Below are 25,753 nucleotides of genomic sequence, written 5' to 3'. Positions count from 1 at the left end.
ACACATAAAACACTGCTTGTTGATATATTTTCATTACAGCTGCTCTAGTTTTGCAATTGCTTAGCTAGGACTCTTTTTTCAAAGTGGCTAGTTTATAAAAGGATGCTGTATCTTCACCAAACTTTCATAAACTTGGTATTTGGTATCACAGTCTTGAAGTGAGCTTACATTCACAGTAGGGTTGGACATTGTGTTGGATGATGACATCGCCCTGTGGCGTAATAAAGTGAGGCGCGTAAAGGCACAAGTTACGCAGAGACATATCTTCTTTATACCACGTAAGCTTGGCTGTTGTAAATTCAGGCGTGTGTCATCTGTGCAGCGCGAGCTTCACAGTTATATAGTGAGGCTTGATTGTATTCTGATATTATATTTAATAAAACAAGTTTTACATTAAGTCATTTAGCAGACGCTTTTATCCAAAGCGACTTACAAATGAGGTGAACAATAGAAGAAATTGGATATAAAGCGAGGTGCGTCTTCTTTATACAAGGCAAGCTGCACAGACACGCGTGTTCTTTATACAAGGATGGTAAAACAGTCTTTATAGAGTGCGGGCTGCGTAGACACGCATCTTCTTTATACAACGCGTGCTGCGCAGACATGCGTCTTCTATACATGTATAAAGTCAGGCAGATCTGCACAAACTTTGAGTCCTCTTTATTAATCGCGAGCTCCACAGTTAAAAAGTCTTTACATTGTGTGCAAGCTTATTATTTTTGTTTACAACGCGATTTGCAGCCGTCAAATGAAACGAAAGTTAAATTTTTTTAGAACCAGTCTGTCGGCCAAACCCTAAAACACAGTTTCGGCACTGAATCACATAGTGGACCTGAGATAAAAAAATGGCTATTTTTGCTTATAGCTCGTGAAAACATTTCCTAATGTTTTTAAACTTTATTTTCAAAATCAGATGTCTGACATTGAACGGCTTGTACCCGTAATTACAGCTTGCAGCTATATTTTTATTTGTTCTTATTGTGTTGCTGACTTTATATTGTTTAAAAATCAATACTTCTAACTTTTTTCTGTGGTTTTGAAATGTGTATTTTGGTGTAAGTTTCAGATCTAAGTGGTAGTGACTTGAGAACAGTCTCTTCACAGATTTTCCTCATTTATGTAACTCCATCTTTTATTTGCATTTTGAGAGAGAAATATGGCAACAAAAGTTCCTTGTGAAATACTTTAAATAGCTTTGTTCTATTCCAACGTGATGTATATTGATTTAAGTATGTCTTTCGATGTTTTTGTATGCTGATACGTTCTTTTCGATGTTATGCAAAGCATGCATCACTTATATTATAATACCTTGGCAGCATTAGATTGTTTCATAATCAGACTATTAAAATAAGATTAAGTTCTGTGTTTCAATGCAAGCAAGAGATTTTAAGTGATGCTAAAAATAAACACATCAAAATCTTGCACTTTAAATAGACACAGGCAGAGGGCAGGAGGCTCATGCTGGGTAACTGCTGACCTTCCATGCCAGATTTACTGGCGGTTCTTATCATTAGCCAGCTGCGAGACACTATCTGCATCAACTTGTTGAGGTCACTGGTTTCATTAAACCAGCACAACAAGAATCTACTGACTGTGCATAGAGAAAATTCTACGAAATGTACAAAACTGTGAAAAAGAAGGGAGGTGAAAATAGACAGTGGTGTTTGTGTGTTTCTGTGTGTGTAAAATAGGTCTGAATTGTTCCAGTGTTTAAACTCTGATGTCATCAAGGGGCCTGGTGCAGCGCTCTGTCTCATGTGGCATGATCTCACATGCATTCATGTCTATGAGTATGTAAAGCGCGTTGAGTGGATCCACCAGCCAATGACGCTTCTGTTTAGCATTTATCTAACTGAATGAATCATACTAATAATAATAAAGAAAATTACAAATTATACAGTGTAATCTATTTGTTGAAATACAGTAAGATGGGGCATCAGTGAATAGAGGGTACTGGTGTTTAAAAAACCTGTATGAAACATACAAGTCATTATTATTTGCAAATAATCAAATTCAGTGATTATGTTTGTTGGCTTTAGAAATTACACATTTAGTTAAAGATTGACTGATATGTTTTACCAATATTTATACCTTTATCCACCCCATAATATGTACCCTGGTAAAGTTACTTATTTAACACTATGTTGGTATGAATGTTACATAATTAAGTCATTCAAGCACGAAAGACACAATTGTAACAGTAATGCGTATATTAATTACATTATACTATATGATAATAGGGATGGGCATTTAAAGCAAAAATAATATTCGAAGATCGATGAGAACCCCTCCCCCACATGGACGCATTTACAGTATTACACACATTAACGTAGAGAGAGAGACCATTTACGCTTAAAATCCGTGACGACAGACTGCTTTATTTATCATGGAATAGGCAATCATACATCAAGCTATACATTAAGAAAACGTGCTAAAACATAAATATATTAACAACCGAATGACCGCACTTATTAACAGTACGTCCATCAGCATCAACCGCTCATAATGCTAGGACATTTCCTTGTAAAATATGAGTATGCACATTTATACCAACTAAAAAACCTGAAGTGTGATTGATCAAGGAAAATATATTAAAGCCATAAAGATTTTAGAGCAGACTTAAAACGCGTTAAAACATATTAACCGAATGACGGCATTTATTAAAAGTCCGGAACCATTTCATGAATTAACAGCTCAAAAGGCTTCAGTTTCTATTGTCATGAAAAAGTTTCTCCAGTCTGTCAGTGATGGTTTTTCTAGACGAACAGTAAACTCGGGCTGTACAAATTCCATGAGATTTTTGAAGCCCTCTCCTCCGACAAAGCTGATGGGAAGCATATCCTTAGCGGTCATTTTAGTAATTAGAGCCATTATTTGTTCCGCCCGTCTGGCATCCAAATTGGTTGTTCTGACCATAAACTAGCAACTGATTTCTGACCTGTGGATGGATCTGCTGCGTGCTTCACCCTCAAATGACTGTACATCGTAGTTGTTGATCCATGATAAGTCAGCTTTGCATTGCAGAGTTTACACTGCACTTTATTCTCATTCATTTTATTAAAGGACCCCACACAGAACTCATTTTTGACATCGTGAGAAAATGTTTTCCTCTTAATGTCTCTTGATTGACGGCCTTTATGTTATAATCGTTATAGGCAGCGACACTATTTGGTTACATGAACACATTACGCGTAAAAAACGGGGCGATTTTTTTAAGATCGCACACACTATTCGAAATTCTATAATTAAAAAACTAATCGAATATTCGAAATTCGTGACTCATCCCTATTTGATAATATATATATATTTAAAAATGTTAAGTGAATGGAATAGAAATATGCACTAAAGCTAAATCATTCAACTAATGTTGCGCATCAAAATGATCATAATTTATCTTAGACACACACTGACAGCGCTTTAAATTTAAAGTTGTGGATAAAACACCACTTTCTCAAAAAATATAACATTCAACACTTGAATAGTTCCAAACAGTTGTTATATAGATAATAAGCATCATAAACTAGTGAGATTTGACTACTAGAAGTTTAATGGTGTAACCGGTTACACTATTTGACATTTCAATTCAAAATCAAATTTGACAGGTATAATTAGACAGCAGCATAAATACATATGGCCTTTATGGGAAAAGTTAATATACGAATTATCAATCTATTCCTGGTGTCATGCCATTTGACATGTGTACCTAACCTGACCACACCCTAAAAAGGTCAAATTCTCTCAGATTTACTCATTTATTTGTGTCCCCACTGCATCAGCGCCAGGGTCTGCAAATTTATCTTGATATTTTAACCTTTTTAAACGTTATTAAACCACAGGGATGCAAAAAATGATGGTTCCAAGTCAAAAACATATGGTTCACTACAATAATATAACTCTATGAAGCTGTACTGAACAGATCCACTCTTTCATCGCGGACCAAGGACGGGCACCTCCCGAGAACACGAACAGACCAGACGGACTGTAAATGAAACGTGAACAAAAACGTCCAGGGCCACTTGCTTTTTAGTCCCAGTTTACCAAGTAGAAGAACCCTTACTTGGCTATACTTGAATGAGACAAAGTTATACGACCCAAACAACTAATAATTAATTTAATTCAATAATATTACTAGCCACTAGCCAGACCGATAAACAAACACACACAGGAAGTTTATTTCAGGCCAGGCATGTGCGTCTGATGAAACCATCTATACTCAAACTCACTTTCCCTAATGGGTAATGACCAAATAGAGTGTAAAAAGTGTAAATAGTCAAATGAAACCCCTTGTGACTTTCTGAGAAATGTTTTTCGCGTTTTTGTCCTTTCAAAGGCAGTTTATGGTGAATTTATTTAACAACTACACAAAAGCTTCATCAAACGATTTCACAAATACATTCATGTTCATTCTGAAGAACTAAGACAGTAAATAATGGCAATTTTCATTTTTGCTGAACTTTTTGGTGGGTTCTTGTAATGAGTTGATGATTAAATACAATAACAGACCAGGAATATGGCAAACACAGGGTTAAATATACCCAAAACTATCAGAGATAACAAGGCACACCTGGAAACAATCAGGGCAGGGAACCACAAAAGACTATAGAGACCATGTCCGAAATCACCTACTTCCATACTATATAGGCGAAAATGAGTCCTGAATTGTGTTTCCAAAACCTCAGTGTGCAAAAAACAGTAGGCGAGCGTATGTACTCAAATTCAGTACGTACTGTCACAGTATGTGATTTAAAACGCAGCCCATCGCTACGTCCGAAATCGCAGACTGTTGCAGTACGTACTGAATTTGAAAAAGTACCTAGCTATCGACCGTTAAAATAGTACGTTCTATATAGTATGAGTGGGAGTAGTGAATATATTTCGGACATACTGCGTCCGCCATGTTTTATGGTCATGTGACACGTTTGCTCTTTGACCTATGATGTATTAAGAACAACCTACACGTGAGCGTTGCTAAAAACATAATTTAGTCACAAGAAATTTATTTATTGGCACTTAAATTAAAAACGGACATTCCCCATAATTTTGAAATTGAACGTTGCTCAGCTCCCGTGGCATCATGGGATAGACAAGTGTCCATCCAATCCACACTCACGGATCTCGGCGGAAGTAGTAGACCATCCGGGTTTTTCTCGCCTACTGTTTTTTGCGTACTGAGGTTTCGGACATACTACTCATGATTAATTTTCGCCCACTATACAGTATGGAAGTAGAAGATTTTGGACGCAGCATATGAAACCAGGACCACAAAAACACACAAAACCCTTACAGTTCTGTTCCAAGTAGCTTTTTCCGTTAGAACTTAGTTTAAAAAAACAATGAAACACACCCACTCTCTCATTCATTTCGTATGAATGTTTAACAATTATGGTTGTTTAGAGAAGATTCTGATAAGGACAAGCCAGATGTTTAGGCCACAAACAAATTGGGCCTGTTGTTTGGGGGATGGGCCATCGTCACAGAGTATTAATAGTGTTTCAGTCCTGCGCTGCTGTTTGAATGAATTCCTGCGTTCTCTAGAGGTTCTCTGCATTCTTGAGTGGGAAGCTAGTATGCAGCGACTGCAGTCCACCTCCATCCTCAGGCAGTGCCAGCTGAGAATAAGAAGGTCCTCACATAAACAAATGAACAGAGGTCTGACCTCGCTTAATGCAAGCTTCACATCATGCATGAGCTTTTTTGACATCAATTTGAGATGTTTAAAATGTTTTTGGAAACCATTGGAACACTGTGTCTACACCAGATGGACCGACTCAATGAAATGCGACATGACAAAAGAAACTTATCATTGAAAAATAGTCCACACTGAATGCAGTGTGATGCTGTACGACAAACCCATTCAGACGTCATGTTGCGTCCGGTATAGCAAGGTGTGAGAATTAAAACATTGTACATAGGGATGCTCCGATCCACCTTTTTTGCTTCCGATACCGATTTCGATACCTGAAATTCAGTATTGGCCGATACCGAGTACCGATCCGATACTAAGGTAACATTTTTAAAGTGCACAATTACTTAATAAACTGTGTGCATTGCTGTGCAAGACATCAGGCTCGACTTAACATTAATTTCCTGACCCGTAAAACAAAATAACAAACAAATGATTCACAAATTTAGTGAATTATTTATTAAACCAGCAAAATAAAACAAAATGTTCACTATCTTAAACTTGAAATTCAAAATTAAAGTGCAAATTAAGCAGCTGAATAAAAAAACAGCTTCACTAGCTTGATAAACAGGTATAAATTAATGGAAACAAAATCTCTTTATAACTGTTATGTGCAAATATAATTTAAAAATCAATGCACAATAAACAATAAAGCAGCTGAAATTGAGCAAAAAAGCAATAGCTTCACTGCTTTAGATATTCAAACAGGAATCAGTTCTTTTTAATGCTTTAGTCATTAAAGCAAAGTCCACTAAACTAAGCTAAAGTTTAGTGGAAATCAAATTTAACATCCAACACCGAAAGATAAATAAAACACTAGCTTCCCTAGCTTGTGCTGCACATGTAAAAATAAACGGAAAAAGATATAATAGTTTAGTTGGTGCAAATAGAAATTCAAAGTCAAATTATCCACAAAACTCAGCGCATTGACATCTTTATTTTTTCCGTATACATGTTTGCAGACTTTTTGGTACAGTTCAGGTCTCAGTTACGCTTCACAATGTCGTACCGCGGCTCCAGGTGGTTTATAAGGAGTCTGAAGACATTGTTCGCAACGACGGACAGCGGTTGCAAATCCATTACCATGAAATTCAAAATGCTTTCAATGATTTTCGCTGCTTTCACACTACCAGATGGAAATTTCTGAATTCTTTCCGCTGTCTCCTCCAAAGTTAGCTGCTTCGTACCGTCTCGTTTTAGTTTCTTCAGCTTATTGAACTCGGCGTGCTTAAATTAGTAGTATTATAATGAACAGCTTTATCACCACCCCTCAGAACATTTACTTCTCATGTATTGCAAACAGCGGTGTAACTTGTTGGCGTAGCTGTTCTAAAGTAAATCTAAATGGCAGATATTTTTTGTCGCTCCATGCTGTTCGCTGCTCAATGTAAGCTATGTTCGCTTGTTCACGCGCACTACGTAAAGAGCACGTTGCTAACGTATGATGTCACACGCTTCGCAAAGCACAGCCACGAGAGAGTTTAAGCGCCGGTGTCTCCAGGAACTTTTACATCGCCTAGCAGAAATTTTATGTAAGCTAGATCGGGTATCGGTGCAATTTGTCACCGATACCCGATCTAGAATTTTTTTCAGTATCGACACCGATTTCCGATACAAATATCGGATCGGAGCATCCCTAATTGTACAACACATTGATGGTACAAAACACATGCACAGGTAAGATCAGTACTAACATAAACAACAAAATGCAACGACTAGACCTAACACTGATTGAATGCGGGGCTGTACCGGTGTTCGAATCGTCCGACCCTCTCAGATTTTCCTACCGCAGGGCAAAACTTAATATAATCTAAACCACATCGACAAATTAAACAGGTGGGATGATTTCACAATACAAAATACCCTGTCAGATAGTCCTACCAGCATAAAAGAAACGTGTAGGATTAACATTGATGTGATCATGCCTGGTGTGATAATCAGATGGGTAGGATGAAATTTCAGGACACCAGCAACATTTTTCTACTGCGTAAAAGCTTTATGGTTTATCTGCGTGCTTGTTGCATCGGTGTTTGTTTTGAATTTGGCGGGTCTGGCAAGAATTCCCTCCCGGCCCATATCTGCAGATTGATCGTCTGAGCAATGTTGTAGGAAGTCAAACACACCCGATATTATCAAAATCGCGATGCTTTTAAAGTCGATGATCGATAAAAACCTGTAAACACATCGTCCCGCCCTATTCCACACTTCATATTTTCGGTTTAAAGTGTGCTTCTTTTTTAAGGATTTTCTATGCTTTCCTGTTGCTCAGTGGTTGGAGCATGGCAAGATCATGGGTTTGATCCCAGGGGATTGCATATAGTCAGAAACAAATGTATAATACAATGCAACGTAAGTCACTATGTATAAAAGCGTCTGCCAAATACATAAATGTAAATGTATCATTAACGGTTAAGTAAATTACATGCTTCCCTAATTCTACCTAATCAATAGTCTCGCATAGCAAGACAGTTCTTGAGTATCCATACCTTCACAGATATAGAGGATGAGTGACATAAACAGCAATGAAAGTTACGGTATGGAAGGTGCGTGCAGAATAGTTGGATAAATAAATACCGGTAAGAGAAATAGTACACAGTAGTAGTACAATATATAATCTGATTCAGATAAAACAATGAATAAGAAGTGGGCAAGCAAAAATACAAATCTGGTTTGTTTTTCAAATCCAAACTTCAGGTCTGATCTGTGTTCAATGTACAATATGTCTTCGTCGAGTAATACAACAACTATGATTAAAGCAGCTGTCAGTGTGAATAACTCGTGAAACCCTTCAGTATTTAACTTCCTTCACCCCTTCATGTCTGAAAGCTATTCATTCCTCCCTGAGGACTATTTAATAGTTTCCTTCTCCGTTCAGAGTCGCAGTCTCTCTGCACTCTTACTTTTATAAGGCTGAGACTGCCATCTCCAGGCCTTTCTGACTTTCACTGCCACTCACATCAGTGTAGCTCCTCTTCTCAATCGCTCTCTCTCTCTCTCTCTCTCTCTCTCTCTCTCTCTCTCTCTCTCCCTCACTCTCTCTCTCTCTCTCTCTCACTCTCTCTCTCTCTCACTCTCTCTCTCTCTCTCTCTCTCACTCTCTCTCTCGCTGTCTCAAACTCTTTCTCTCTCTCTCTCTCACTCTCTCTCTCTCTCTCTCTCTCTCTCTCTCACTCTCTCTCTCTCTCTCTCTCTCTCTCACTCTCGCTGTCTCAAACTCTTTCTCTCTCTCTCTCTCTCTCTCTCTCTCTCTCACTCTCTCTCTCTCTCTCTCTCTCTCTCTCTCTCGCTGTCTCAATCTCTCTCTCTCACTCTCTCTCTCGCTGTCTCAAACTCTCTCTCTCTCTCTCTCACTCTCTCTCTCTCTCTCTCTACACACTTAGACATGGAAAAGGAATGGATTTGTGTGACTTAGTTGAACAGACATTGGATGGCTTAAAAGATATACTTTTTTTTAACACGCTCTGTTTCTCAGAAGTTTCACTAGGTGTACCATATCCTGTGTGTTGAGGTTTTACTAGGAAATATCCTCTTGTTCACACACGCATTCTTTTGTGGTCCACACTCTCTAAAAGTCTAAACATGCAATTAGCAGACGCCTATATGATACAAGCAGTTTTAGAGGTGTGACCGACATAAGTCCCCAGCAGCCTTTTTAATCAATTAAATTGAATTCACTTTACATTTAGGCATTTGGCAGACTTTATCCTATACATTTTACATAGGTATTTGCAATCCCCTGGGATCAAACCCACAACCTTGTATTGTTAACGCAAAGCTCTTACCGCTGAGCTACCGGAAACTTTAAAGCCCTTTAAGGTCCTTTATGTTTGCACATAGAACAGTAAGTGCAGACACACAACAATCGTCCAGACCAGAACACGTTACAATGTAAGAATACAAGATTATCTGCAATAGAACTTGTCAATCAGCGTCAAGCCACGTTGAAAGACGGGCCATGTTGGGGGGATGGCTGCTAGTGCGTTCAATGCAGTGTTTGTTTTTCCAGTTTGATTAGGAAATATATTTATGATAGGTCTGTCAGGTTGTGTTACAAACTGCAATAACATTAGGCAGAGTCGTTTAGGAAACCCCCCAGGTTCTTTCACTTTCGATTTCTCCATATGTCAAACAAAAAAGTAACGGTACACATCAACACAATAATAGCAGTGAAGTATGATCCTCCCAAGATGGCGGCGCAACCGCAACATGAAACATAGGGCGTGACCTCAGCTTCACATTCTGAAGCACAATTACAAAAAACACAAGTACTGAGCAATTACATAACACTGAATGATTGTACAGAACAGTACAAAGAGACATACTAGTGCACTTATAATGCCTGGTCTGGATATTTAACTGAAGAAGCAAACTGAATACGAAAAGGAATGAAAAACTCTGGGTAAACACAAGGCTAAGTTGGTTGGAACTGTTTTTTTTCTGCTAGTTGTGTAGTTGTTGCCACTCTAGGCAAGGCAAGTTTATTTATATCGCACATTTCATACACAATGGTAATTCAAAGTGCTTTAAATAAAAATAATCACAACAATAAATCAAGGAATTGAAAAACCTTTAAAATGATTCAAAAAAAATATTTTTGATTTAAAGTAAAGAATAAAATGATTATACATGAAATACAGTGCAGTCAGTTCGGATCTGCATCTGGTCTTTTTGGAGTATATCTATCTAGACCGTTATTGGATTTCAGTTGTTGCTCAGTGATGGGTGTTTGAAGCCTGCGTACCTGATAAACCGGTTCTGGAAATGTACCGGTACATGTTAGATTTAAATCGGTTCAATACCAGAATGTTGCTTGTCATGGTACTTGTAACACTGCTGTCCCAAAGTCCACCGCTATGCAGCAGTATGCCACAGAACTGACGCAGAACCGGCAATATAGAAGAACAAGATGAATTGCTCTACAAGCACTTTTGTGTCGATTTAAACTGAGACACCGTGAGTGATTTATTACAAATTCGTCTCTTTCTACTTTTGCTGAGACATCTTCAGATTGTTTTACAGTGTAACATATATTCTACATGCTGCGATGCGTCTGTACATCCATTCAACAGCATACATAGCATATAACGTTATCTCAGTTCCAGACATCTCCGTTAGCCTAATAATCATCATGAAGTTCTCTTTCTCGTCTTGTATATGTTCTTCTACTGTCAAATACAAACGCTGTTATTTAAAAAACACAAAAGGTTCACATAACCACAGTCCGTTGTGTTTTAAATGTATATCAGAATCCAAAAAAGAATTTGCATTAAAGTGACAGTAACCTAATTCATCTGTGTCACATATTAAAGAAAAAATGAAACTTTTGTAGCTTTATTTAGAGTCATTTCATATTTATTTTATACAGTGAAGACTCTACAGTGTATTATTTTTATTGGTCATTCAGGTTTCATCTTGAATGCTACAGTTAATTTGACCTACTTGAAACATTTAATTGTTGTTTAAAATTTGATTCTATGTAACCGGAGTATTTTTCAGTTATACAGTGTAAAAGTGTAAAATAAAATGTTGCTATATAAATTATAAAAAAAATATAAAACATATAGCTGCAAACGGCAATCTCGGGTTCGAGCAAAAATAATATAAAAAACATGGATCTGTCTCAATTGACCACCCAAGTTTTTTATGCATATTTTAAAAAATTGTATGCATCTTAGCATCTTTTTAAAGCAGTATACCTCCAAAAATATGTGTATTTTATTGCGCATGGCTATCGATTTGAGTTCATTCTATTTTTTAATCAAAAATGAAAATTCTGTCATCATTTACTCACCTTGCTTATAACCAAATAGATCTTGCCTCCCATAGACTCCCATAGTAGGAAAAATGACTTGATCGTTTTTTTTTCTTCTGTTAAACACAAAAGAAGCATTTTTAAGACTGCAGGTCAGGTGCACTTCTTGCTACCATTGTATTTTTTCCCACTACGGGAGTCGATGGGGGGCAAAATCTGTCTGGTTCCAAGCATTCGTCAAAATATCTTTCTCTGTGTTCATCAGAACAAAGTCTTTTATACAGATTTGGAACAACTCAAAGGTGAGTAAATGATGACAGAATTTCATTTTCGGGTGAACTGTCCCTTTAAGAGGTACATTTCTCACCAATTATACGTCTTACATTCTGGCAGAACACAGCAGAAAAAAGGGGGATTTAAAGAAACTGGGCATGTGCAAAAGCAGACTGTGGGAGTGTGTATGTTGCCAGCATGATTTTGGCTCTCTGTTCTGGTCAGCTGATGCGGAGGGCGGGTGCTGATTGGTGCGTCCAGCTGTGCACAGCTGCAGGGAAGGCTGATTTGTGTGAGACAATGTTGTTAGTGTTTCCTGGTCTTCACTCTTCCAGAAAGAGAAAGAGAGAGAGAGAGAGAGAGAGAGTACTTTAGGAAGATACACACAGGATGTAAGCAGACAGAACTGAGCAGACATACATGCCAGAAGGATGGGGCGACACATACCTGATTTAATGCCTTAAGAGCTCATGTGGTGGACATTAGCCTTTTTGCCACTTTTAATTCTAAAAGTCTGTTGATGAAAATCCATGGAGCCCTGAGCTGGTTCGGGTATCTTCAGGCATGGGCTGCACGCCCAGTGTGTTTCTACTACATGCTCTGGACGCCATACTGAGAAGCAATAACTCCAACATCTGTTCTCGCCAGCAAGAAAGACTTTTTTCCGGAATCACGCCACTGGAAGAGGAGACCGTCATCAGCAAACCCAGCAAAACTACCATCATGGTAACTAGGGCTGGACAATACAGTATATACCAATGATTGAAATAACACAAATGTGCAAATCTCGCTATTCCTTTAAAGCCAGAAGTCACATTTTAAATGGTTCTTTGGGATTGTTGCTAGTCGCACCGCACAAACTGATAAAAACCATGTCACACGGTAGGAACTCATTAGTGTCTGCGTGTACGTCACTACACATACGAGAAAACTGGTCCAGGTGTTTACAGATTGTCGATTGAGAAGTCACAGGCAGAATTTAATCAAATGGTCATTGATCAGCAAGCAGGTCAAACTAGCGATGGAAGACTCCAGATTTTAGCCTAGGATCACAGGAATTGCTTAAGATTCGCAAAATTTGTTTCAGATGGTCAACACTCGTATTTGCACATGGCTGAACTGAATGACTCCAATACTTGAAAAAGTAATGCATAAATTCTTACTGCATGGGTTGTAAACACAACATCTTGTTTCATCGACCAGACGGCTTTGTGTTGTTTTCGAGGCGGACTGTTAGAGACACCTCAGACTCGTATCCTGTACAATTCGACCAATCAGATGGCGACTTGGAACGTGCTGAAGTGTTTCGAGAAAAGTGTGGTTTATGCATCAGATGTTCGGCCAACGGTCCATGGGCATGACATGTGAGGCTGTGACTACGTCATATTGTGTTTTGTCCCGATTGTTTTCTCTGTGGTTGTGTTGGAAAAACATCCATCAACTAGTCTCTAAAACCAAATGTCAAACCATTTTGACTTGGGCTTGGAAACTCCTCACCACATTGTTAGGGTCTTGTGGGTTGTTGCAAGAACATCGGTATGTAGTTGCTTGCTTACTGATCCAAGTCATCAAAAGTGGTCTGAGCCTCCATGATATTCTTGTTTCTTCAAATATTGCTTGGGTTGTCTCTTCAATGCAAGTCTGTGTTTTTATTTTTTTGTCAATTTAGTGTTTGTCAGAGTTCGTTTCAATCGGTTTTGATTCGACATCCATTTCACATCAAGTGTTTATATAGACTAATACAATAATCTCCTGCTGTATGTTAAGAAGCTCATGTCATATACATTTCTGTTCATTTGAGATTAACGTAGCATCCTGCATTAGATTGATTTATGTAGTAGTCATGCATAACATTCACTTGTGTGTATGGTTCACAAGTGTTATTTAACATACTTGGAAAGGAGGCAAAGATGTGTGATCCAGCAGTGCAGACATGGTTTCCGGTCCAGCTGAGAGACAGAGAGAAATGTTTCAGCAGCCATAACCTGGGGAAATGGGACTCTTGGAAGATCTTTGTGAACAGCCAAGCAGCATCTGTGCATCAATGGTCTTGTGAAGGAGAGACTGGTTTGGGATCTGTGTTTATCGAGTGAATGGAACTCATGCAGTGCTTGAATTACTCAATTAAAGCTAGTCTCATCCTCATACGTCACCCACGGAGCGCTGGCTGAACGTCTGATGCAAATGACACACTTAACTGGAAACACTTCAGCAGATTTTTAATAGAAAAAGAGTTTCTGTATTAAAATGTGTTGTTAAATAATGCATTATCATTATTTTACTAGGCAAACCTCAACCTTTAAATACATCCAAAGCCGCACCCTTTGTTTACTGAAGGTCTGGGAATTTTTTATCTTTAAACAGTAAATATTTTCAGATTTTTAATGTTGCACTTGGGTTTATGGAGTGTCCAACAATAAGTTTACGTACATACACGGTGTAAAGCACTTTAATTTTCTAATAATAGACAGTTATTATTATATCACTTCTCCAGATTTATAAAAACATTATTTAGTCACGAGAAATTCATTTCTTGGCACTTACATGAAAACTTTTTTCGTTACGTTACGAGCATGACATGAAAAGCGTTACACATCTGCATTTGGCCATTTTCCACCATTCTTCTCCTCAGATCCTCTCAAACTCTGGCAGGTTGGATGCGGATCATCAGTTGTACAGCTACAAAGCTTAATTGCACTATTACTGGCGCGTAGGAACTTTCCCGGCATTTTGCGACAGGTCACACACAAGCAGGGCCGTTTCGTTTTACAGCAAACAACATGGCTTAATGCAAGAAAGCACATTTTTGATCCAAAATGGAAAATGAAATATGCCATCGATTCTAGAAAATAAATGAAACACCAAAAACTGTATGTTGTACCATAGCGAAGACGAACTGTTTGTTGATACATGAAATTATGGAGGAAATGTAGAACAGCGTCGCTTAGGGACATAATATTGTATGCCATTAATTGAACTATAGTGTAACATGTAAAACGGGAACATGAAAGTTGTATTCTTAAAGCAACTCATGTAAACACCTTAATCGTTATATTAGTTTACTCAGAATAAGGCAAATAATTTGATTACTGACGTCTATGTAAACGTGGTCAATAAGTCCACAGGTGGGATGGGTGATCCTGGACCATGGGGCATAGAAATAGGGCATTGAGACAGGACACAGGGAGGTGGCCACAGTCCTGGAAAATGAAATGACCAGGGAAGAGCAGGTGTGAATGGATCCCAGCATAGTATCGCAACAGACTAAAAATGTTCTCCATGATTACTGCATTTTTCACACACTATTATATCAATACTAACAAAAGGCAATCTGTTTATTGACAACACTGTTCATAGATTTTGAAACTCATGAAAGGGGAAACTACCGCTTCTGTTAATCAAACAAGAACACAGACTTACTTCCTGATAATCTAAAAAAGCGACATTTCTTTTTTTGACCTGGCGATGGATTCGTCACTGTTATGAGCTCCTTTTATATAAAATGTGTGGGACTCATAGTTTTTGCTGTCTGCCTGTATAACAGTTGGGCCTAAATGTGTGTGTTTACATGCATGAACATGTGTGCACCTCTCAATGCATATGTGGTTTCAACTAAGGTGTCAATTTTTTATTTTATTTTCTTTCTTATTTATAGTTCTCTTCTTCCGCCTATCTTTGGTGGTCGCACGTCATTATAGGTCTACTTCCCCTACCATGTGCTTGCACACGAAAAGGTTTCACTTGCACTTACACGCAGGAAAGTGCTGCTTCTCTTCTCTATGTTCAGTTGTGAACGCGAGTGTGATTATGAGTTTTAGAAGTAAAATCACATTTCGGAAGAAAATAAAAGGCAGGCGGGTGCGAGCAGACTGCACACGAGTCAGCTGTGTATGTATCTGATCTGGTTATTTTATTTGACTGTCAATGTGCTCAGTTTACTTCTACAGAAGATGCTTCTACAATGGCCGTGTTCTGTTGCTAATTTTGTGTTGTTACATCCGTCGCAACTTCTTTTTATATCTTAGTAGTGTACAGTTTTGTTGATTTTTGTGTGTTTAAGAACACTGTTCTGTCTGTTCACTGGAAGTGACCTGCTTTACTTTCTTTGAAACATGGATACTGCCGGTTCTCTTAAGAATCGGTTTCAGTTAACGTAAGGATAATTGGTGAAGTACATATGAATGTGGAGGGCAAAGTGATGGGCACATGTTGACATACACAGCCTGGTAGTTGAGTAACTGTTGTACAAACTGAATGATTATAATGTTTGGACTGATGGAGAAAGACTTATCTGTGTTCAATTAAATGAACTTTTATTAAAGTGGAGTGAAGAACATTTGAAGAGTTTGTTTCCAAAATAAGATTTTTTTTATGATGTTATCCTCATCCTTATTGCGTCAGTTAGCTGTATTCGTTTGAGTTATATGGCTTAAATCTGCTAAATCAACTGCAGTTTGATTGATATTAATTGGAATGCACAATAAAAAACTTGATTTTAGAAAGAAAAATCTCATTTTGGAACCAAACTCTTCATTTAATCTCTATAGGATTTTAAGTGCAATTACAGTGTGATACATGATGGTATGAAACTGGACAGTAATGATATATTACTGTGACTATATTGTATTTAATTGTATTCGAGAAAATGTATCCTAGTAGGTTTTAATATATCTTATGACACTTTCTGGCTTTCCACACTCAGGAACAGTTTACCCCAAAAAAATCTTCTTTTACTCACCCAAAATCTGCTACAAATCTGCATTGATGTCTTTGTTCTGATGAACACAGAGGAAGATATTTGGAAGAATGAACAGTTCTCGGTCACCATTGACTCCCATAGTAGGAAAAATTGGTTCATTATGTTCTGTTGAACTTGTAAGAAGATATTTTGAAGAATGCAGGAAAGCAAACAGTTCTGGGGCACTTTTGACCACCATTGTAATATTTCCTGCTATAAAAAAATGAAAATGTGCATGTTAACCTTAGTGTCCTAGTCCTGTTTAGGGTTTTACTTCATGACAAATAGCAATTTAATTCATGTCGGAAATACTGAATACAAATGGAAGGAAATATAGAAGGACAGTGTGATATGATGCAACAATCATTTGCAGTGGTCATCATACACATTTAAAGCAGTATTGTGTTTATTGTGTATTCTGTGTTTGCTTGTAGGAATTTGCAAGTGTGTGGTGTCAAGAGAGGAAGCAGTGGAACAATAGTCGATTCAAATGAATAGGTTATTTCAAAGTCAACGAAGAATAGCCATCACAAAGCAGAACAACCTAAAGCTAGACAACAGTTTGGCAGTTAGGGGTTGTCCAGAATAAGCATATTGTTATGTGTGTCTTATTTGTAGATTTTATTGTGACAGATCCCCCTGTTGATGGTGTCTGTATGCTCATACATTTTTAGAGGCCTATTTAGTTACATTGAGATTAGATGGTCTATGTCACGGGAAAGTTGTGTCAGTTGTGTCTTAGGTGTGTAAAACTGCTTCATGTGTGCCTCTACACACTCATAAAAATCAAAACAACAAGTGTTTGTTTCGCATTATTAGTGAGATGTCTCATTGACCTCTGTTGGTTTCATAACAGACTATTGACAGATGGAGCTGTTGGATGCTCAGATTTAATGTGGATTGGCTGTTAAAATCCGATTAGTAAAAAACATTTAAAATATGAAATCAAAACATGATCAGATGACTGTGTTATATAATAGAACATCACAGGGTGTTAATCTTGTATTTTGGTTGACTTTTATTTTGTAGTCCTTCCTCATCATGTTCTGTTCTGTTCCAGTCTTCTGTAGTTCTGTCGTCGTTACAACTCCCTAATTGTTTACACCAGTGTTTTGTTCTGAGGGTTAAAGTGCAAAGAACATTTAACAAGTATCTTCTGTTATTATTTACTGTATTACTTAACTACAATATGTTGTGAGGATTTCTTTCATGTTTTATTGTGTGGTGTATTGTAGAGCACCTTGGTACAGCGGTACGTTGTTTAAAGAGTGCTTTATAAATAAACTAAAACTAAACTTAAATACTTTTCATAATATACAAGTTTTATGTCGTTTTTTCCTTTAGTACTTCAGTACAATAAAAATCAACTTTTACTCAAATAATTTTGTTAAAAAGTAAAATATGACTTTTAATGTACTTTTTTAATGTCAAAATGTACATGAATTTTTAAATGTAGATGGTTAAAAATTATGATATATGCTATGCTTTATTATGGATGGAAGTAAAACAAAATCCTAAATGCAAATATTCCTCTGATAAAGTAAATATACTTGATCCTTGAGAGTAAAATACACTTCTGGTCTTGTTGACATGTCTTTGGTGTCATGTTATGCCGCTTGCTCTTAGTTTGGATTATACAAACTGCGTGTGTATTGTGTGTGTATCAACTCCATGTCTTTGTGGATTTTTCCCCTCAGCAAACATGCATATGGCATATTTGAAATTGATTGTTTTTGTTATTATAGTAACACACGTCAGCTTCAGATTGATTCATTTGTTTGGAATCTCTTCTCTTTTTCTGCTTATTTATTATTAGAAGTTTGTGGTGAAATAATGTTTGTAATTGTATCCGTTTTGGACCTTCAGCTCATGAATTTGTAACCTTTTTGTTTCTTTCATATTTTCTACTGGAGTTCTGCTTTTGATTAAACATCAGGGCCAAAAATACTTTCTACATCTACAGTTTAACTTAGGCCGTGTTCCGCTTGATTTTATTGGAAGTGCAAGTTCAAAACCAGTTCAAAGCCAATTCAAAACTTGACAGTCACCGTTAATTTTTTCTTAATTTGTAGGGTACAATACAGCGGTTTCAAAGTATCTGAACAGTAAAGTTCATTAATCGTGTAATCGCCTTTAACGGAATCGCATTGGTTGAATAAAATTGTGTTTTATTAAACCAATCCATAAATGATGCCATATTATCTGGTAGGATAACATGTGAACAGTGAAAGTGACCTATTTGTCAGATATGGTGACCCATATCCAAAATATAGACCATAACTCTGCTTTTAACCCATCCAGTGAGAAGTGAACACACACACGTACACCCAGAGCAGTGGGCAGCTATCACTGCAGCGCCCAGGGAGCAAGTAGGGGTAAGGTGCCTTGCTCAAGGACACCTCAATCGTTACCCCTAATCGTTACACCTCAAACCTTCTAGTCACGAGTCCGACTCTCTAACCATAAGGCCACGATTGCCCCTAATATATGCATTTTAAATAAGTCCAATTAGACTAAAACTTTATTGTCCAAAATACAATCGTATGTTTGACCAACCAACGCTAGATTTAGTTCTTACTATAAAAACATAGAATTGTTGCTTCTAAGACTCGGAAGACTGTTGTTGATGATGATTCTATTTGTGATTCTATTTCTATTCTATTCTCAAGCAGGAGAAACCAAAACTGATTGACCCACTGGACTACGAAGCTGCGATCTTAGAGCTTGAACCTGAGCTCAGGAAAGACCCACAGCAGGACTTGCTACTATTTCCAGAGCTTGACTTCACTGTAAGTTTTTAACTTCTTTCAGCATTTGTTTGCCTGTATGTTTGTTCAGTGGCGTCTTTTGGGCGATTCAACCGCACCAGGCCCCTCCTTAGGGGGCCCCCGCGGCAATGGGGAATAATAAAAATGTAAAATCTTGGGAATTTGTCATTTATTTATATTTATCTTCTGCCGTTATCAAATGCATACAGCAGGAAGATAGATAACATGTATAAAAACATAGTATGACTATATGAACAAACAATGAGAGTACAGTATATGACTGGTGTTATAAACTGGTGTTCATGGGGTCTGTACTGTAGGTATTTATCGCTCTTTATTCTCTTATCAGATGAGCATATTTAGTTTGTTGTGACTCTCTGTCTTTGTTTATTCTGGAGCTTGTCTTTGCACTGCGATTCTCTGGTGAAACCACACGCAACTCCCTAAAATATCACATCAAAGCCCTCACGCGGCGAGCATCATCGCATGTTTCAACGCAAGTTTCACCTTGGCACGCCTGAAGTTAAACTTTTAACAGCTTCACAAAGCAATCTGACTTCTGAAATACGTGGTGAGAATGAGCTTTTTTATCTAATACTGTGGGTGAGAGAGAAAGCGCTGGACTGGAGCGGATCACAAAACTACAGACTGAAAGAAGGTCAAAAGATTATTTGAAGAGTTTAGTTCCCAAATGAGATCAAAAATCATGTTTTTTGATTGTGCATTCCAATTAATATCAATCAAACTGCAGTTGGTTTCTTTTGATTTAAGCCATAATTTCTAAAACAATACAGCTAACAAACACAATAAAACCATGACAACATTGTCATGGTTCTGCCCCTAGATCAAGAAAAGCATGATTAAAATGTCTTGTTGACCCCTTACCAGCTGTCTGCACCTGGGACCTCCGTCCATGCTTACCACTGTTCATGACTAACATAATAAAAAAGTAAATTTGATTTTTCAGAATAACGCCATAACGCTCAGCCCCCTTGATATCAAGAACACATCCAGGTACATTCAGGCGTTCTCGGTTCTTGTGAGTATTGATGATGTAGAACAAGAACACGAGGACACAGTAGCGCTGAAGGACATATTAAGAATCAGACCAAGAAAAATTTGAATGGCACCTCGTGTCAAAAAGGTTGCTGGTCCCTGGCCTATATTGTAAAACTTTCTCATTTTGAAAATGAGAGATGGATTATGAGAAATGGGCAAACACAACTCTTGCTGAAGAATATATAACTCTTTATATCAACTTGATGTTTTCATTAGTCACCGCAGGACTTTGCATGTGATTGCGTGTGCATGTGTTCTCCCCGTAGGCTGCATTTAGAACAGCCGAGAAGGTGACCTGTTCAGACCACATCCTCTTTCATGCTCTGGGCTACACATAGCACAAATCATTGCCGTTTGCACACATTTGCTCGATGCAACACATAACAATTTTAGTTCTGTTTCTCATGTACTGTGTGCCAGAGATGGAAAAAAGGACACACATCCTTTACTTGAGTGGAAGTACATATACTCATGTTTAAAAGTAGTCTGGTAAAAGTTGAACTTGTTTACTCAAGTAAAAGTAAAGAAGCATGGGCTCTAAAATGTACTTAAGTTAAAAAGTAGCCAATACTACTTCCCGTTTCAGAGTCACGCTCTTAACTTGACCACACAACTGAACTACCATTGTGTAGAACACAAGGACAATAAAAGACTATTAGCCATCACCCGGGCCACATCCTAGACCCCTTCTTAAGATTATAGAGCGTAAAGAACAAGCGTATTGATAATAATTGCAACAGAATTCCCTCAAGTTCTCAACCATAATTTTACCAATTCTTCGTGTTGCCTTCCGCCTTTGTCCGTGGCAGCTTCATACCAGGAAATTTCTGTTTGGTACTGTGATTGTCAAAAATTTTGAACAGAATTTCAATGCTTTTATTTATAGATGAACTGTACCTTTGAATTTTAAGTGCAGATCAGACATGGACGTATCATTATACAAAGATTGTAGACACTTGGGAGATCTTGTCAAAAAGAGAAAACTTGGAGATAAAGAAATAGACAAATAAAGATTTGTCAATTTACATGGTAACGCTTCAATTAATTTATTTATATCCCCAATAAAACGCTGAACACAGCTCTTTTAATGTTTCTTCTTTAGTCACACTGATGCAAAAAAATATGAATCACGTTTATGATCTTTTTTCGTTTGTAGTTTGTCTCATTGGATAATACTGTAAGTCGTACTGTCATTTCTGTCATAAATCAGTTTTTAAATATGAAATGTTTTGCCTCTTATATTGATTATATGTTGCACTCGTTCAACATTAAAACTGAAACATCTTGCTGACAGTGTTGCCACATTAGGTGGACGATTTCCAGCCCAAAGGCTCACTTCAACCAAAACCAGAATAGAATTGTATCGCAATGTCAATAAACGTTGAAAAGGATCATTTTTATCTCCTTATAATAAAGTATGACAAGATGACAACAAAATATAATAAAAACCAGTAAATTTGAGAGGTCACTGCTTTGCCCTGTTAACATTAACTCCCGCGTTCTCACATTTGATTTGCCACATAGGGTTACAACCACCCAACAAACCAAATGTGGGACAGGTAATCTGTTTGTGTGGGACAATGTGGGACACCATTGAAAGGTAGCGCAAAACTGTGACACATGTAAAAAGAAACAGTTCCTTATTTACCCCTGCATTGGAGAACTCTCTTTTAAAAAATTGGGAAGTTAAGAGCATTTTGGGAAGACATAATGATCTTACTATTAGTCACTTATCTAAAGCAACTACCAAAGATATAAATGTTCAAGCAAATTTTGCTACTTAAAAAAGTTTGTATGTTATGAATAAATGAGTCATTTTGATATGTGGCGACAATCAAAAGTAATGTCATGACAACACACACACACAACACTGCCTTTTTTCCCCTGACAGCTAGAATTTGTAATAAGTTGTAATTGTTTGTAAGAAGCTCCCTGCACAACAACCTAGGGGTTGTTTATTGTTGTTTATTCTTTATTTTGTAAAGAATGTTGTGTTTAAAACAAAACTACACTACACTATACTGTTATTAGGGCTGGGCACAAGTACTCAAGGACTCAGAAGTGACAGCGACGATTGGTCATGGAAGCCGTGATCATCAACATTGATCGTTTGGGTCTAAAAATACATTTATATGGAATGTTTTATTTCTTTCTGAAGGGTTATGCTGGTATTTCTGGCGGTACCCTGAGATTTGATTGTTTACCGTAGCGAAAGATTGCAGCCCAGAGTCAAGACTGGAGCACAGAAGAGGATGTGGCTTCAAAAGCTTGCAGTGATGTCTGGCTTCGCTTTAATGAACTTGACGAAAACACATCCAAGTTGTGCAGAGCCAAGGTGGCATACAAATCATGTAAATCCAAAACAAGTTTGATTCATTATCATCTTACACCCTCTACGAAGCACGCGAAACGCTTACACCCATGGGAGTGGCTAGAGAAACCCTGGGAATGGATGCACATAGATTATGCCGGTCCATTCCTTGGTCACTTTTTGGATTCTCATTGATGGGAAGTCGATGGATGTGGATTATTTTTCCATTGCCTCATATGGGAATACTAGTAATTGATTAGAAAGAGTTCCAGCTATCGTGATTCTGACAATGATGCCTATTTTGTGAGAACATTTAAAACTAGGCAGGAGAGGGGAGCGTGGCATCCAAAGTGGCAAGTGTACTGTTATTATACAGAATCACACCACAATCCACCACAGGAATCAGTCCTGGTGAAATGGTGTTGGGAAGGAAGTGGAATCTATTGCATCCAGACTTGCAACTGAAGGTACTTGACAAACAATGCAAACAAAAGCAGTATCATGACAACAAATGGAAAGTAAGGGGTTTTCAAATTGGTGGTGCACTTTTGGCATTAAACTTTAGTTATGGAGCCAAGTGGTTCATTGCCAAAGAGACAGACTCACTCTTGTACCAGCTCATGCTCGGAGATGGCAAAACAGTCATAGACATCAAATTCTCTCGCAGGAGGTGGAAAGTTCACAGTCAGACAAGAGTGGGTGTGAGAAAGTTGCCTCAATGTGTGGTGGGACTGACAACTGGTAGAAAGACTGTGAACGTGACAGTGGGTTTGGTTCTCAGCAGGACCAACCAGGGACTGTTGAAAGGAAGCCACGAGGTCAATCCCGGAGGGCCATAGGGCCAAAAGAACTGTTCAGAAGCCCAAACACTTGGAAGACTTTGAAGAGATGTTGTCATGTAAACAGGTTATATTGACAAGTAGTATAGCAGGGGGCTGTTAACTTAGAAAAGAGCGAAGAATGTAGTAATATAGAAAGATGATGTTCCAGAAGAATTATTCTTTTTGTTTTGATTCAAGAGTAAACCAACAAAATGCGTATTTAGTGGTAAATCTTCTTATATGTTTATAGGTAAGCAAAATGCTCCCGCCCATAAACCCTCATCCCCAAGAAATCAGAACAGAAATTGTCGAATATGGAAAAAAGACACGGATTAAAATGGCAGTGTGTCTCCATCGTCCAGTAGTGAGCCAATCGACCAAAATGCATTTTAATACCAGTTTGTCTAGCGGTACTGCAAGTGCACTCAAATAGAGATTGGTGGATTAATAGAGCGACAAATAGAGAGCAATCGACCAAAACTGTATGTGTACTTTTCCAGCTGCGTGGCTCCTGGTTGCTTAGCAACTGCAGATGCCATGAGAGCGCGGTACCCAAGTGCTTTGGAAAAAAGGAGAATGCTGACGCATGGTTGTTTTTAGACACATGAATATGAACAGCTCCTTACTCATTTTCATCAAACAGAAAATACAAAAATTCTAGATTACATTCGATATCTCATCAATATCAACAATTCGCAGGCTACTAATTCTTAAATTTTCAGCACACCTGTCCTGCTGTCCTGCCTGCCGAAAAAATCAAATAATTTATTCATTTCAAATGTAATTTATGTGGTAACCACATTAAAGGGGACATATGGCACAAATACGTGTTTTTCTGTGTCTGGTGTGTTATAAGTTAGAAGAAGCGGGGCAAGTGGAAATACTAACATGCACGGTATGTGAAAAATACCTTAAATTGTGTAACACATTGCATTACAACTAAAATAAACGATAATATTCGTTTAAGCCATGTGATATGACCCCTTTAACACATTAACGCTATTCTTTGTGTTTTATGAGACATAACACTTTCACTCTCAACTAGTTGCTTATTAGCATGCCTATTATTAGCATATTGGCTGTTTATTAGCACTTATAAAGCACATATTCTACATGACCAGATTCTACTTCCCTAATCATACCCAATACCTAAACCTAACAACTACCTTACTAACTATTAATAGGCAACAAATTAGGAGTTTACTGAGGCAAAAGTCGTAGTTAATGGTTTATTGTCAAGTGTCTATAGATTGTCAGCTGTGAAACGTTTTTTCCAGTATTCAAACAAGCGATCAGAAATACTGTCTTACTGTTTGGTTTGTAATAAGCTGCTTGTACAAAGTTACAATAAAAAAGCAACCTCTAAATACAAAAAGCATTGTGGATTGTGATGAAAGTGTGCCATGTGTAACGTGAACATACATAGTTTCTACAATACCCTCACATTTTTGACAATATCACGATTGCTAAATCTGCTTTAACATTTATATTTTTGGCAGATAAGCTACTTAAAGTGCATTCAAGGTATACATTTTATTCATATGTTTGTTCCCATTATCTTTGGGCTTGGTCACTTCATGCATTTTCTGATTGTGAAAAGACCAGGTGTATATATTGTGTGGTGGTGTTGTAGTTCCGTCCCCCCTGCCCGCCTCCAGCATCTCGTCTTTTTCCGGAAATAATCGCAAAGATGTATCTCTCTTTTATAAATGTGAACAAACTAAATACTCTTCGAAAATACGACGTACACAACACTACTGCATAGGTACTCAAGATTTATATGAGATTGGCAGAAACTACGTGGGTTAACTTATCTTTAACATTGTAAATAAGTCAGAATGCATGAAACACCACTGCATCCCCCCTTTAAGATTAATGGTCAAACGCCCACTTTGATTGGTATTTACATAGAGAAAAGATTCAGTGGCTAAAAGTAGAATACAGCCACATATGTCTGTGCTAGAAAATGATCCTCAATTAGTTCTACAACCACAATGCAGCACCTGAATGCATGCATACGCATTAAATATCAAAAATACAACACACCAAAGTTAGCACACTCCTCCGAAGGCATACACGATACTCCTTGGATTTTGACCATGATAGGTCTCTCATTGAAACCTGACGACATTTGTCACCCATCAAAACTTCAGCAGACAACATTGAAAGGACGTGTTGTACCAAACCATGTCACATCAACAGATGAAACAATTAGGTACATACTGATTGCTGTTTGGTAACATATGTAATTTCACGTTTTTGAATAACAGTTTCTAAGTGAAGTGTTCGTCTTCATAGTGTCGTGAGCACGTGCATGGGAACGTTGTTGGAAAAAGTGTGTTGTGGAG

The 25,753-nt window shown here is 37.7% G+C and overlaps 1 protein-coding gene across 6 annotated transcripts in view; it reads left to right on the top strand.

Moving 5' to 3' along the window:
* Positions 1-25,753, top strand: part of dock10 (dedicator of cytokinesis 10) — a 77,576-nt gene that overhangs the window by 7,382 nt on the left and 44,441 nt on the right. For 3 of the 6 annotated variants that reach the window (XM_056756180.1, XM_056756179.1, XM_056756174.1), the window contains exons 1-2: positions 12,125-12,434; positions 19,116-19,235. In XM_056756180.1, the coding sequence (XP_056612158.1) occupies positions 12,273-12,434; positions 19,116-19,235 (282 nt within the window). In that variant the 5' untranslated portion in view covers positions 12,125-12,272. Of the gene's footprint in view, positions 1-12,124; positions 12,435-15,468; positions 15,597-19,115; positions 19,236-25,753 lie in introns of those variants that run through there. The other 3 variants (XM_056756178.1, XM_056756177.1, XM_056756176.1) reach the window with 3 other exon arrangements.

Source organism: Triplophysa dalaica, chromosome 9 (assembly GCF_015846415.1).
Source record: "Triplophysa dalaica isolate WHDGS20190420 chromosome 9, ASM1584641v1, whole genome shotgun sequence".
In the NCBI taxonomy this organism is placed as follows: domain Eukaryota; kingdom Metazoa; phylum Chordata; class Actinopteri; order Cypriniformes; family Nemacheilidae; genus Triplophysa; species Triplophysa dalaica.
Note: the sequence above shows the minus strand (reverse complement) of the source record. Positions and strands in the feature narration are given on the sequence as shown.